Source organism: Mustela erminea, chromosome 1 (genome assembly GCF_009829155.1).
Source record: "Mustela erminea isolate mMusErm1 chromosome 1, mMusErm1.Pri, whole genome shotgun sequence".
Lineage (NCBI taxonomy): Eukaryota > Metazoa > Chordata > Mammalia > Carnivora > Mustelidae > Mustela > Mustela erminea.
The window spans coordinates 2,741,292-2,755,206 of NC_045614.1; the positions used below are offsets into that span (position 1 = coordinate 2,741,292).

The following is a 13,915-nucleotide window of genomic DNA, read 5'->3' on the forward strand; positions in this document are numbered from 1 at the left end:
CAGGCCGGCAGCGTCCGAAGGCTTGACTGGGGTGGTGGGCTGTGCTTCCCGCGCACTCCCTCAGCCAGAGGGCAGTTTGGTGCTGGTTGTTTGCAAGGGGCCTTGGAGCCTCCTGGGCGGGCTGTTCCCAGCACGGCTTGTGTGTTCTCAGACACAGCAACTGGCTTCTCCCAGGGGGAGAAGCGAGGAGTCGGGTGCGGAAGCCGGACTTGCCACAAACTCTGACACCAGTCACCAGGCAGAACTTCAGCCACGCGCCATTAGTTAGAAGCGAATTACCAAATCTAACCCGCACCCCAGGGCAGAGGATTAGGCCCCGACTTTTGAAGGGAGGGAAGGGTTTGTGGCATCTCTTTAAACCACCAAACGTTACTGGCGAAGCTGCAAGGTACCGGCCACGTACGTTCCACACACGCCTCCTGGTGCCGGCCTCCTCCCGCGGCTTCCCGCCCAGCCTGGCTCCCACCGCACTGACCACAGACCAAGCACAGCCCACAGAATGGGGCCAGGATGGCTGTCTCAGACCCACCGCTGCGTCCTCACGGAACTGGAATGACTCTGTTGGAGGCCCTACCTCCAGTCCCAATGGGGGCTGGGGGGGCACAATTCAGCCCAAAGCACCTCCTTAGCATCCTAAAGCAGGACAAGTCTTATGAGCAGGTATCTTGGCGACTCCCCATTGCTTACTGCATAAACCCCAGCTTCTGCCCTACATCTGAGAGCCGCGACCCACCGCCTAGCCTCCTGCCACCCCCCCCCCGAATCCTCTGTCCCTCAGGACACGGCACCATTTCCTGGTCAGCCCCTGTGCTTTGCTCCCATGTCAATGTCCACACCAGCCCTTCTCTCGGGGCTGGGGGCGCCACACCCGAGCCCCAGCCACCATAATCCCAGGTGCCCTTCACTGCAAGGCCTCTTCTGGCCCTGGGAGGTGGGGAAGGGCTTCTCCTCACCGTCACATCTCTTTGCTCCTCCTCAGGGCTCTCCAAACACTGAAGATAGGGCTTTGCAGGGCAGTCGAGGGGAGTCAACGTGTGATGAACACCGATCAAAGTGGTGGCGGCCCAGAAAGGGACCGTGAGACCCACCGCGTCCTGACCGGCAGCTCGGGACACCACGAAAGCGCCTGCGGGTGTTTATGGTGTGGGACGGTAGAGCACTGCCTCCCTTTAAGTCCGCTAAGGGAGCTCCAGGAGGACATGGAGCGTGGGATGCCCCTCGGACTCGGGGAGGGCATGTGCTGTGCATCTCACACCCGCTCTCAAGAGAGACTTGGCAGAGCAGAGCCCAGGTGGGGAGCAAAGGGGAGAAATGGGGGGTTTTAAGCAGGGTTTGGCAAGGGACAGCCACATCTGCCCACTGCCTGCTTTTGTAAAGCCCACGGCAAAAAAATGGTTTTCCCATTTTCAAATGGCTGGAGAAAATTAAAGAACTATTTCGTGACACATGAAAATCATTTGACATTCACAGATCAGAGTCAAAAACGAAGGCTTCGCGGCACACAGCCACGCCCACTTGTTTGGGTACCGTTCCCGGCTGACTTTGCCCTAGCGGCAGCCCTAGCGTGGGGGAGCTCAGACGCCATATGGCCTGGTGTTAGGGACCCAACGTCTGCGTCTCCCAGAATCCAACTTGAAGCCTTACCGCTCAGTGCGACAGTGTTAGGAGGCGGAACCTCTGGGAGGGATTAGGATTAGATGACGTCAGGAGGCCGGAGCCTTCAGGAGCGCCCCTGAGTCAAGAGGGGATTGCTCCCCTGCCCCTCCTCCATGCAAGGACACAGCAGGGAGGCGGTCAGTCCACAACCCGCCATGGGGCTCTCACCAGAACCCAGCCCCCTCCACCAGCACCCTCGGCACTGTGGGGGGTATGTTCCTACTGTTGACAAGCCGCCCCCAACTACACGATACACAAAAAGCTGCAAGTATTTACTCTGGCCCGTTACTGAAGAGGTTTGCAGATTCCTGGTTAAAGCAGCACTCCTCCGTCGGTTCCCTCAAGATCCTGCAGGCGGGGCTGCACTGCGTCTGCAGTCGGCGGCTGGAGGGCGGCTGGTGAGCAGACAGACACTCCGGCCACCTCCCTGTGGCATCTCCTCCTCCACGGCGAGCCTGAGAGCCTTCACGCGGCAGCGTTCCCAAAGGCTCTAGAGGCTGCAAGTCCAAGCTCAAGGTGCTGGCAGGCGCCGTGTCTGGTGAGGGACTGGGTGGAGGACAGGGTGACAGAGCTCTGTTGCGGAGGGAGGGGGGCTCTCTCATAAGGGGACTCCTCCATTTCATGAGGGCTGCACCCTCATAACCTAAGCCCCTCCCAGAGGTCCCACCTTCCGCTACCATCATCTGCAGGACTAGGTTAGAAATTCTGGGGGGCCCCGACTGCAGTCTATGGCGGCATCACTTCCATGGTAGTCTGCTGGCAAGACACGGCACAAGGAAGCCCAGACTCAAGGGCCAAGGAAACAGATGTCACTTCCAGATGGGAAACACTGCAAGGTCACAGCACAAACGGTGAGGACACAAGGAATGAAGGACAGGGACATTTTGGCAACTGACCTGCCACACAGAGGTTTTAGGAGATGACCGAGCCAAAACACAGCTCGTGGCAAAGACCTCCCACAGGCACGGCCCATACGGTTGCCAAAACCTAGGAAATCTGGCATAGGGATTCTCACCCGGGGTGACTTTGCCCCTAGCGAACACTGGGTGACGCTGGGACATCTGTGGTTGTCACGACTGGGGTGCTGCTGGCGCCGGGTCAGCAGCCACAGATGCTGCTCCACCCCCCACGGGGCCCACCCCAGAGTGACCTGCCCCCGTGTCAAACGTGCCACTGAGACACTCAGACCTGCGAAAACAGGCGAGGACACCAAGGTTTGGAGTGGGGGATCGAGCCTTGCATTTGGGGGAAAAGCAGCCCAGGCCAGGAGAGGCAGCTTCTCCTTCCCAGGCTCGCTGCCACACGTCCAGAGGGAGACCACCCCGCCCAGCTCAGGCTCCCCTTGATGGGAGGTCACTGGTCACCTCGCCTTCTCTCAGTTTCCAATCAGGCGGAAGCTGAGACTTCCTTCCCTCCGACTCCTTGGAAACGGCATTTTCGCCTGCAGTCACCCTGGCTTCGCAGGCCCCGGGTTCAGAATCCCTGCTGGAACAGCGGGTGCCAAAAAGCAGTCGCCGAGGTTACACGGCAGGTTTACGCTGGCCCTGTGGCATTTCTCTCGGGAAAGTGATCAATTCTTCCTGCCCGCGGCGGCACGGACCTTCCCGCGTCCGCACTCAGGCACTTCCCGGGCTTCAAATCCCGCAGGCTCAAGGGAGACATTCCTTTCGAGCAAGATGGCAGAGGAGAGAGCCGAAGCACGAGAGGGCTGTGCGGGAGCACGGAGCTGGCGTCACAGACGTCTCAAGCCTGGGAACCAGGGGGTGAGCCACGGGCCAACGGGATGGCTTCAGTCCTGCTCCGCTCACTGGGGCCTTGAGCAAGCCCCTCCCTCTTCCTTGCCCGCAGTGTACCGGCCTGCAGACTGCGAAGTCTTCTCTTGAGACGGCAGGACAATTCGGCAGGAGCTCTCGCGGCCCAGCAGCCCGCACCAACCGGGGCTGCCAGGTCTCCCGACCTTATGCAAGACTGGAAATCGGGGTTTTTCCACTGAGTGTGGGTATCAGATTCCCCGCACGCTGTCTGAACTCTCCCATTTTTTATTTTACTTTATTTATGGGTTCATCGGAGAGAGAGCACGCGCGTGCAGGAGTGGGGGAGCGGCAGCCCGAGGGGGCAGTAGACTTCCCGCCGAGCAGGGAGCCGACATGGGGTTCATTGTGGCCTCAGCCGAAGGCAGACACTTAACCGACTCGGCCATCCAGGCACCCCTATTTTTTTTAGTGTTTTTTATTTAAGTAATTTCTACACCCAACATGGGGCTTGAACTCATGACCCCCACATCGAGTCACATGCTCCTCCGACTGAGCCAGCTAGGCCCCCCAAAGTCTCCCGACTTTTAAATGCCGGCAAGCTATAGCGAATAAAACAAGCAACGAGCGGACCGCCCGGGCTGACGAAGGCAGCTGCCAACTTCCGACGGTGACGGGCGGGAACAGGAATGAAAAGCCCCAAACCGGCTCTCGGTGTAGACTGCCGGCTCTCGGTGCAGACTGCCGTCGAAGCTCTGGGTGTAGACTGCCGGCTCTCGGTGCAGACTGCCGTCTCGCCGGCCGCCGCAGCCCTGCGCTAACAGAGCTGGACGCTGCTGCTCAGAGGGAGGGCGCGCCGCCGCGCTGCAAGGCTGAGGGCTGCCGTCCCAACAGTGAGGTTTCTTGGTCTAAGTGTTTGTTTCAGGGAGGCAGGGTGTCAGGGAGCGCATCGTCTAGATCAGATTTTAGAATGCAAGGTTGGCAAGACCCGCTGATACCGCTTCGCTCAGTCACCTGACAGGGCCAGCAAGGGCTGGAGACGGGAGGGACTGGGCAGAGGAGGGCCGGTTCCGACCAGGGCTCTCCTGAGCGACGTGCTGTCGCTTGTCCCCGCAGGCTCACCATGAAAGGACACGTGGACCCGGGACGTGGCCCTCACTTCCGAAGGGTCTGTCTGAGCAACCTACAGCAGGTAATGACGCGTTCAGAGAGCTCCGCTGCATACCGCTGCCAGCGGCTCACACTCGGCAGAAAAACGTGTATACACACACACACACACACACCCAAACACATTCAGTGTCTGAGGGGAAAAAATTATTTTCCCGCAATTACAGCGGGTGAGAAACCTCACTCGGTATCATTGATCTCCTGGATCCTTCCTAGAACGAAGCTCTTCACCTATTCGTGGACCTGCCCTTGTCCTAGCACTGCCCCGTGGCACAAGCTAAGCCCGACTGTCGCTCCCGCCGAGCACCCCACAGCTGGAACTCTCTCGTCAAGGGTCCCCTGCGCTGCGGCGCACCCTGACCTCTGCGCAGTTCTCCAGGCGCGTGCAACGATTCACAGGGCTGAGGAACACTCGGAGTTCAGACGGCGTGCGGGGATCTGATGCCCACTGCTGCTGTGGTCGCTGGAGACATTCATCGGGAAGGACGCGCCTAAATCTGTCGGTAAGATCGCGTGAGCTCACGGCTACGCGCTCACATGAACAGCCAGTGATGGTCTCATTTGGCACTTCGGTTCACGAGCTTTTTATGTTCAAAATATACATTTCACATACACTTGTAACAATTCAGATTTTTAAAAACGTTTTATTTTTTTAAAGTTTATTTATTTAAGGGGCGCCTGGTGGTTCAGTGGGTTAAAGCCTCTGCCTTCGGCTCAGGTCATGTTCCCAGGATCCTGAGATCAAGCCCCGCATCAGGCTCCCTGCTCAGTGGGGAGCCTGCTTCTTCCGCTCCCTCTGCCTTTCCCCCTACTTGCACTCTCTGGTTCTCCCTCTCTGTTAAATTAATAAATACAATCTTTTAAAAATGACAATAAGTAAATTATGAAAGTCTTACTACCTTCTCCATGAGAAATGCTCATTTCAGATTCAGAAACCCACAGAAAACATTCCAACGTACTGGAAAGGGGTTTGATAAACTAAACCTTGGGTCTTGAGAAGATGACAGAGACTTTCACTCCCCAGCCCCATCTGCAACCTCCTTTAAACTGTAGTCAAGAGCCTCCAGCTCTCAATCGGGGCCAGCCTGGCTCAAGGCAGAGCCACTGGGCGGTGCCACGTTCCGAGGCAGGGATTCCCGAAGCTGGTGACGGGTGTTTCCTGAGCCTCCAGGGTGAGCCGGATTCTGGCTTGGCAACTCTTGCATCTTTCTGCAAAGGACCGTGGTCGCCACATGGAGGGTGGCCACAAGGTTAGCCTGTCAGGCAGATGCTTCAAAATGCTGTCTTGATGACATTATGCCGGCTAAGCCAAAGAGAAAGCATTCTGTGTGCGCCCCCCAGAAGCACTGCAAGCCAAAGAATTTCCAACCAGGGCGACGAAGGCCACGCCCGTCTACTGCTGTGAATCCAGAGGATGAAAGCCAATGTTTGGGGACTGGTGCAGGGTCATGTGTGGTTCCAGCCCTCTCCTGCTGCTTTCAGAGGTAGAGAAACCCCCACTGTCACCTGGTCTAACACATGTACCTCTTGTGTCGACAGAGGGAGGCAGGACTCGACAGCCAATGTGAGGCTCCCGTGAGCAAGTACGACAGACATCCAGTTACCAACGCTCGGTTCAACCAATGACGTTCCAATGAGAAAGGAGCCGCTGGAGGGACGTCTGGCTGGCACGGCGCCTGGCTGGCACAGTCAGTTAAGAGTCCCCACTTGCCGTTTCGGCTCAGGTCATGAACTCACTGGTCCTGAGACAGAGCCCAGCATTGTGTTCCGTGCTCCACGGGGAGTCCACTGGCGATTCTCTCTTCCCTCTCCCTGTGTCCCACCCCCGCCTCTAGTAAATGAATCTTTAAAAAGAGAGAGCGAGAGAGCGTGTCTCAAAAGCTTATTAGAAGAGAGCTTCACCTGACGGGAAATCAAGCATTACCCCAAAGCCAGCCGCTGCCTCACTCAGACTTCACCAGAGCGTGAAGGCAGAAGCAGCCAGATGTCCCGTGCAGGTGGACCCTCACACAACTGCTGAACCAAGAGGGAAGGAAATGGAACAGGGGAGGCCAGACTGTCCTGTTCCACACTCCAGCATACAGCTCTGAGTTCTAGATGCTTCCATCACCTAAGTGATTTAAACACATACAGAACCGTGCTGGAGTTCCCCAGCTGCTCACACTGAAAACTGCACTTGGGACTCATGAGAAGCGCTGCCCAATTCAATTTTTCTCATGGGATTAATCCCTCATTCTGGATATCTGCAGCACTAACTCTACTTCTGAAAAAGCCCAAGGAGATTTAATTAAAAGACCACATAATATACAATAATTGCGACTCATCATACCAACAAGTAATCATAAACTTTGCTTATACCTTCAAGAGTGAATGTGCATCCAATTCTGACCAACAATTCAAAAAGTTCAGAACCCCACACTAACAGAGGACAATGATATAAGGAATTATTCCTATCCGAGGCTGTGGTTATCGAGTTTAAAAGCCAAGGGGCGCCAGTCGGTTGGGGGTCTGCCTTCAGCTCAGGTGGTGATCCTGGGATCCTGGGATCGAGTCCCCCATCCGGCTCCTTGCTCAGCAGGGTGCCCGCTTCTCGATCTGCCTGCTGCTCCCACTGCTTGTGGTCTCTCCCTCTCTCTCTAAATAAATGGAATTTAAAAAAAAAAAAAAAAGTTTAAAAGCCAAGAGAGCCAAGAGAAACGGGGCGCCTGGATGGCTCAGTAGGTCAAAGCCTCTGCCTTTGGCTCAGGTCATGGTCTCAGAGTCCTGGGATCGAGCCCCACAAAGGGCTCTCTGCTTGCTGGGGAGCCTGCTTCCTCCTCTCTCTCTGCCTACTTGTGATCTCTGTCTGTCAAATAAATAAAATCTTTAAAAAAAAAAAGAGGGGCGCCTGGGTGGCTCAGTGGGTTAAGCCGCTGCCTTCGGCTCAGGTCATGATCTCAGGGTCCTGGGATCGAGGCCCGCATCGGGCTCTCTGCTCAGCGGGGAGCCTGCTTCCCTCTCTCTCTCTCTGCCTACCTCTCCGTCTACTTGTGATTTCTCTCTGTCAAATAAATAAATAAAATCTTTAAAAAAAAAAGAAAAAAAAAAGAAAAAAAAAGAAAAAAAAAAGCCAAGAAAACCTACTCAAAATTCCTCTAAGAAAAAAACTGTTGTCTTCACTTTGACAATTTCTGAAACAGGCTTTGTAAATACTATTATTCAAATGCTACCAAAAAGTTGGCATGTAGTCCCAAAATCTGTCATCTAATTAGTCTTCCCATGGCACATTATATAAGAATACACCCTAAAGGCAGCTGAAGGTTCCAAGCAAAGTCACTTACCCCAGAAGAAAATGTCTATTTAAAGTCATTCAGATAATGCAGAGGATCTCTTTTCAAGGTTTTGTGAGACTGTTACTTATTTTACTAGGATACCTATGTTTCAGTTTCCCCTAAATTTACTTTATTTTTTTAATATTTTATTTTTTTAAGTAGTCTTTACAACCAACGTGGGGCTTGAACGTATGACCCTGAGATCAAGAGTCCCATCTTCTGACTGAGCCAGCTGGGCACCGCTACTCATTTCTTTCTTTCTTTCTTTCTTTTTTTTTTTAAGATTTTATTTATTTGACAGAGAGCACAAGTAGGCAGAGGCAGGCAGAGAGAGAGGAAGGAAGCAGACCCCCCGCCGAGTGGAGAGCCCAGTGTGGGGCTCCATCCCAGGACCCTGAGATCATGACCTGAGCAGAAGTCAGAGGTTTAACCCGCTGAGCCACCCAGGCGCCCTCCCAAAGCACAGACCAGTCTGGCACTTCATTCAGGGTAGTTTCACGTCCTTCGCTCCACGTGAGTACGCGGTGTCACCCGACATCAGCACACAGACAGCAGCGAGGCTGAAGTGCGTACGTAATTACTGCAAATAACGGACCGATGCACCTGCTGAAGCCCAGGAATTATCTACTCCAGAGTGCAAGTACTCCATTCCTCCTCCGGAAGATCATTTAAAAAAAAAAAAAAAAAAAAGATTTAATTTATTTATCTGAGAGAGAGAGCAGGAGCAGGGGTAGGAGCCGAGGGGGAGGAAGAGGAACAAGCAGATCCTGCGCTGAGTGCGGCCCCCACTGGAGGGGCGACTCCAGGCCCCTGGGAGAATGACCTGAGAACACACGGAAAAGTCTGACACTTGACTGACTGAGCCCCCCGGGCACCCCTCCCCGGGAAGGCACTCTTAATCAGTGACATCCAAGTGACTTCCCACTGGGGACTGAAGAATGCACCGGGAAAGAAAAACGAAGAAAAGAAAGACGCACTTGCCAGCGGACAGAAGGTAAAGCCCTCCTGAGAGTGCATGGTTCTCAGCCTCCCGCCAGTGAATACCGCTGCAATCAAGAGCCAGCAGCAGAGTAACCCCGAGGGCAAACAAAGAAGGCTAAATAAAAACACTGTGTGGCTGAAAGGGCAGGCCCCCTCTGAAAATCCATGACTAGCCGAACACCCCACCTCGGAAGCCACTCCAAGCGCAGAAAACACGAGGAGCCGTCCTCCCGTCCACAGCCCTCCTTCCCAAGCCCTGCTCTGTCCCCTTGCGACCCCGGAGTTAAGAACACGCAGATCACACCCCCCCCCCCCCCCCCCCGGGGCTGAGAGCTCGGCCCTAACTGTCCACGCATCTGTCTTCTACGAGCTGAAATCGAAACGTGCAGCAGAGGTGCCTAGGGCGGTCCACACTCGTGTCTCGGCGGTGCAATGGGCAGTCTGCATCCTCGCGTCCTCGCGGCCTGTGAGGTTCAGCCCTGCTACAGCTGGAGAAGGACGGGTTCAGGGGGGCGCTCCCCGCCCCACCCCACCCCCGCCCCGCCCCGCCCGGGACGCCAGCCCTGCAGCCCTGCCCCGGACTTGCTCTTGAGTGTCGGGCTGAAGGACGGACGGAGATGGCAGAGGTGCTCCGAGGACAGGCCCTGGGAACAGCGTGGGGGTATCTGTACATTGGGGGTACAGCACAGCCCACGTGCTTCGACCCAGAGATCCCTCCTTCCCTCGGCGGCTTCCTATCTCTGCCCCCATCGCCCTCCCCGGGAAGCCTCTAGTGCCCACCACCCTCCTAGAGGGTGCCAGGACTCTCCCCCCGCCACGGCGAGTCTGGAACCCCCCCCACCAAGTCCCCGCCTGACCCCCATCAAGCCTCATCCCCCTCGCCAACGTCCCTGAGTTCCTGCGCCAACCCCGCCGCCGTCAGGGGTCAGTACCCCCCGACCCCACCTCCCCCCGCCCTGCCAGGTCCCCGCCCGGGCCTGTCTGTCCTCCAAATGAGGATCAAGTCCCCTCCCACTCCCCCCTCCGCCGCCTCGGCCTCCGCTCCACGCGCTGCGCAGTCCGGTGCCCTCCGGAACCGCCCCGCACGCCCCGCGGCCCCGGTCTCTCCACCCGCCAGCTCGGCCCCTCCGCGGCCACCCCGCGGCCAAGCGTCCCCCCGCCCCCGGCTCGGGCTGGTGTGCCCGCCTCGGGGGCCGCTGCCCTCCCCTCAGCCCTGAGCGCCCCCTCTCCTACGGACTCCCCGCCCGGCCAGCTCACCCTCCCACACACAGTCCGAGCCGCGGCCTCCCGGCTGCGTGGCCATCTTGGCTGGCGCAGGCCTCCCAGCCGGTGTCCCGCCTGGTTCCGGCCAACACGCCGGCCCGCGGCTTCCCCGGGGCCGGAGTGGGCCCGCGTCGGGCCGGCGGCGCGGCGGCGCGGAGGCCGTTACCTGTACTGTGGGCCGGCGCCCCACGCGAAGCCGGAGCAGTCGCTTGTCGCCATCTTGGCGTCTCCACAGAGCGCGCGCGGACCCGAGGCGCGAAGGGGCGGGGCCGCCAGCGGTGACGTCCCTGCGCCCCGCCCCCGCGCCGCGTGCCGCTCGCGCCCCGCCACGCGCCCCAGGCCCCGCCCACCCCGCGCGAAGCTCGGGCCCTCTCGCTTCCCACTGCACATCTGCCGGCCGACTCTGCCTCGAGCCCCGCCCCCGCCTCAAGCCCCGCCCCTTCCTGTAGTCCCTCTTTCCCTCCGGCCGCTCAACATCCGGGGTGTCGGCCTCGAGCCCCGCCCCTTCCTGGAGCCCCGCCCAGCCTTCAACCGCTGGAGCTGGAGGCGGAGATCCTTCTGGTTTGTGTCCTACTTGGGTAGGTTGGGGGTTGCGCTGACCGCTCTTGCTGGGTGCAGGTGGCCCTCCTGATGCGGCTACGCCCTGCTTGTCCCTTGGGCACCCTCTAAGAGCCCACTCAGCTCCTAAAACTTACTGGCTCTAAATTAGTGGTCCTGCGGGGCCGTGGTTTGCCACTGGGCGGGCAGGGTCTAGGCGCCTTTGTGGGTCCTGGCAGGAGTGGGTGGGGGCCCGGGACGCCCTACAGAGAACGCCCCGGCTCCCGTGGCAGGCGGAGAAACCACAGCCAAGTGTGAGTCACATGGAGAGTTCGTTCTTGACCGAGACGGCGTTCGCGGGCCGTGCGGTTCCCCCACCTGCGGTGCGCGGGTCAGTGCAACGGTTCGCACTCTGGACTCGCATGTGTGCGGCTCAGTGGTCTCAGTCCCTGGGCACAGTTGCACGCCCATCGCCACTGCGTGACTCCAGAGCATGTGCGTCACCCGGAGTAGAAACCGTCTGCATCAGCCTTCGGTCTCCCAGCCACCGGCAGCCACTAGTTACTTTTCGTCTGCACGGGCTTACCTGTTCTGCACATTTCAGATAAAGAGACGACTACTTAGCAAGAAAAAGGAGTCCACTCCGGACGCACACAGCTTGTATGAAGCCCTGGAGAATTATGCGGAAAGGCCGGTGCAACAAGGTTACGCGCTTTACATACTCTCCTGATTCCATTTACATAAAAGTCTTGAAACGTGAAAATTACAGAAATGGAGACCATATTTGTGATTGGTAGGGGAGGAGAGAATGGGGAGTGGAAGCGCCCTACAAGGGCTACGTGAGGGACCTCGTGCTGAGGACATCTGGCTTCCAGGTATAGAAAGCAAGGGTGAGGCTGTGCTATAATTGTGTAAGACTTTACCATTGAGTAGATGGGGGGACAGGGTACACAGGATCTCTGTTATTTCTCAGTGCATGTGAATTTATAATTACTTCCAATTTTTAAAAATTAATTTTTAAAAAAAACAGTACATGTACCGACTGTGGAGGAGTGGTATTCCTTTCTTCCTTGATATGAAGCGGGCACAGGGCTAGTTAATTCTTGGACAGAAACCATGGCAAGCCCAGGGTACCAAGGAAAGCCGTATGGGTGGTTTAGTGGATGGCATTCTTCCACCTGAGTCTTCATGACCGTGTGTGGTCACCAGGAACAATCGAGTGGGTCTGGCAGGTGCCACGCTCCCACCATGCCCTGGCTAGAGTTCAGAGTGGTAATTACACAGGGCGTCCCTCCAAATCCCTGCAGCTCTGAGGAGCGAAGGACGGCTACATGCTTTATACAAAAGCAAGTCTGTTTCAGTGTTTTCTCTGGATTACATAATATCTTTCCCTCCCTCCCCCCTACCATGTTATTTACTAAAAGTGTTAAATGCTTTGCATGCATGATCTTATCTGGTCCCTACAGTAGCCCTTAGAAGTAGATACAGTTCATTCTCATTATTGGCAGCAGCTCTGTCTTATAAAGTTGCAGCAAACCCAGTGAGAATGAATGCTGAAGCATGGCCCCTGGGGGAAAGCCTAGGGTAGGTTCCTGCGAGTCTCTGGTCACAATATTTTCATCAACTCATCAACACATAATCTGGTGCTCTGTATGCGTCTGTCTAAAGACACCTTATTTGATACACACGGTTGATTCGTTAACAGCCAACAGCAGTATAATTCATGCCTGAATAAAGTGTAACTAACACATATATTTTCTCTGTAAGCTGCACCCCAGCCTTCTTGTGCTCAGAAACACCAGACAGCACTGCACGCGGGGGCCACTGGAAACAGCAAAACCACCAACTAAAGGGCAAAAATTGCAAAAATCGTGGTAATAAATGGATCCCGAAAGGGGCCATTTACAACCTGGGCTGGAATAAGTTGGCAAAATGGTGCTTTGTTCAAGCCCAGCTGGACACATGTATGGCCAGCACTCGAAGTTTTCACCACTCTGCGTTGTGTGCAATGACCCTGAAAACACCGGGAGTATTGATTTGGAGGTTACAAACATGACAGATTAATTTCAGGCAGTAGGCAGATTTACAAGTACAGAAGCAACTAATAATGGGGCGTGAATGTCCTTGTATTAATCCCCTTTGCAAGTCAGGAAAAGGACAGTCAAGGAGCTTCAGCAATTTCATTGCCTCAACCTCGTTCAGTGAGAACAGACTATGATTCACGTGTTTCTCTAGCACAGGGATTCTCAACCCATGCTGTTGATATTTGGAGCCAGAGAATTCTCCGTTGTGGGGGGCCTGTCGTGTGCATCGTAGGATGTGGAGCAGCATCTCTGGTCTGTACCCACCCAACACCAGCATCATCTCCATCCCCCAAGTCACGATAACCAAAAATGTTCCCAGACACCACCAAATGTCCCTTAGGGGCAGAATCCCTGCCCTACTGTGAGAACCACTGGTCTAGGGACTTGAGACACAACAACCACAAAGTGCAACATCTCTGATCTCAAGAAACTTACAGGGGCGCCTGCGGGGTGCTCAGTCGTTAAGCGTCTGCCTTTGGCTCAGGTCATGATCTGGGGGTCCTGGGATAGAGCCCCGCATTGGGCTCAGTGGGAAGTCTGCTTCTCCCTCTCCCACTCGCCCTGCTTGAGTTCTCTCTGTGTCAAATAAATAAATAAATAAAATCTTTTTTAAAAAGGAAAAGAAAAGAAAGAAACTTATGAGAGAATGGCGAACCACGGGTGCGGGGCAGTTAGTGTTTCATGGGGACAGAGTTTCGATTTGGAAAAGTGAAAAAGTTCTGGAGATGGTTGGTGGGGATGGTTGCACATTGTGAATGTAATTGATGCTACTGAATTTGACACTTAAAAGTGATCAGAAAGGCAAATTTTATGTATGTATGTGTATTTTAACCACCATTAAAAATAAACCTTACAAGAAGAGCCAAGCCTGGTTTCTGCAATGGCTGCTCGGCCGTGGCCACAGCACCACGGACAGCTCCCTGCGCTCTGTCCTAGGGGCCGGACCGCTGCTTTGTAAATCTGCCCAGAATGCCTTTCTTCTGCTTCTTCATCCTTCCCACTCCTGTCCACTCCTCAGGGCCCAACTCACGTCATTACTGCCCACCCCCACCCCGAGAAGTCTTCCCAGGCACCCTTCCCCAAGCCACTCTGCTCCAAACTAAACCTCTAAATCAGGCCAGACTCCTTTGCCCATCTGGTTCTCCAAATGGGAGTTCTGCAAAAG

General features: G+C 55.7%; 1 protein-coding gene and 1 long non-coding RNA gene across 8 annotated transcripts in view; one reads left to right on the forward strand and one right to left on the reverse strand.

Annotated features, from left to right (window-relative positions):
- The window catches only part of ZFR2 (zinc finger RNA binding protein 2), a 36,137-nt gene extending 25,596 nt beyond the window's left edge, over positions 1–10,541 (reverse strand). For 3 of the 4 annotated variants that reach the window (XM_032306197.1, XM_032306189.1, XM_032306206.1), the window contains exon 1: positions 10,296–10,541. In XM_032306197.1, the coding sequence (XP_032162088.1) occupies positions 10,296–10,519 (224 nt within the window). In that variant the 5' untranslated portion in view covers positions 10,520–10,541. The remainder of the gene's footprint in view (positions 1–10,295) is intronic. The other variant, XM_032306217.1, reaches the window with a different exon arrangement.
- Positions 10,542–10,612: 71 nt separating this feature from the next.
- Positions 10,613–13,136, forward strand: LOC116569847. Of its 4 annotated transcripts, none has more exons than XR_004277214.1 (3): positions 10,613–10,707; positions 10,960–11,541; positions 12,434–13,136. It is a non-coding gene; the product is annotated as an uncharacterized LOC116569847 (long non-coding RNA). The 4 variants fall into 4 exon arrangements; XR_004277211.1 differs by having other exon boundaries at positions 11,271–11,541; XR_004277212.1 differs by having other exon boundaries at positions 11,271–11,541; positions 12,902–13,136.
- The last annotated feature ends 779 nt before the right edge of the window (positions 13,137–13,915 follow it).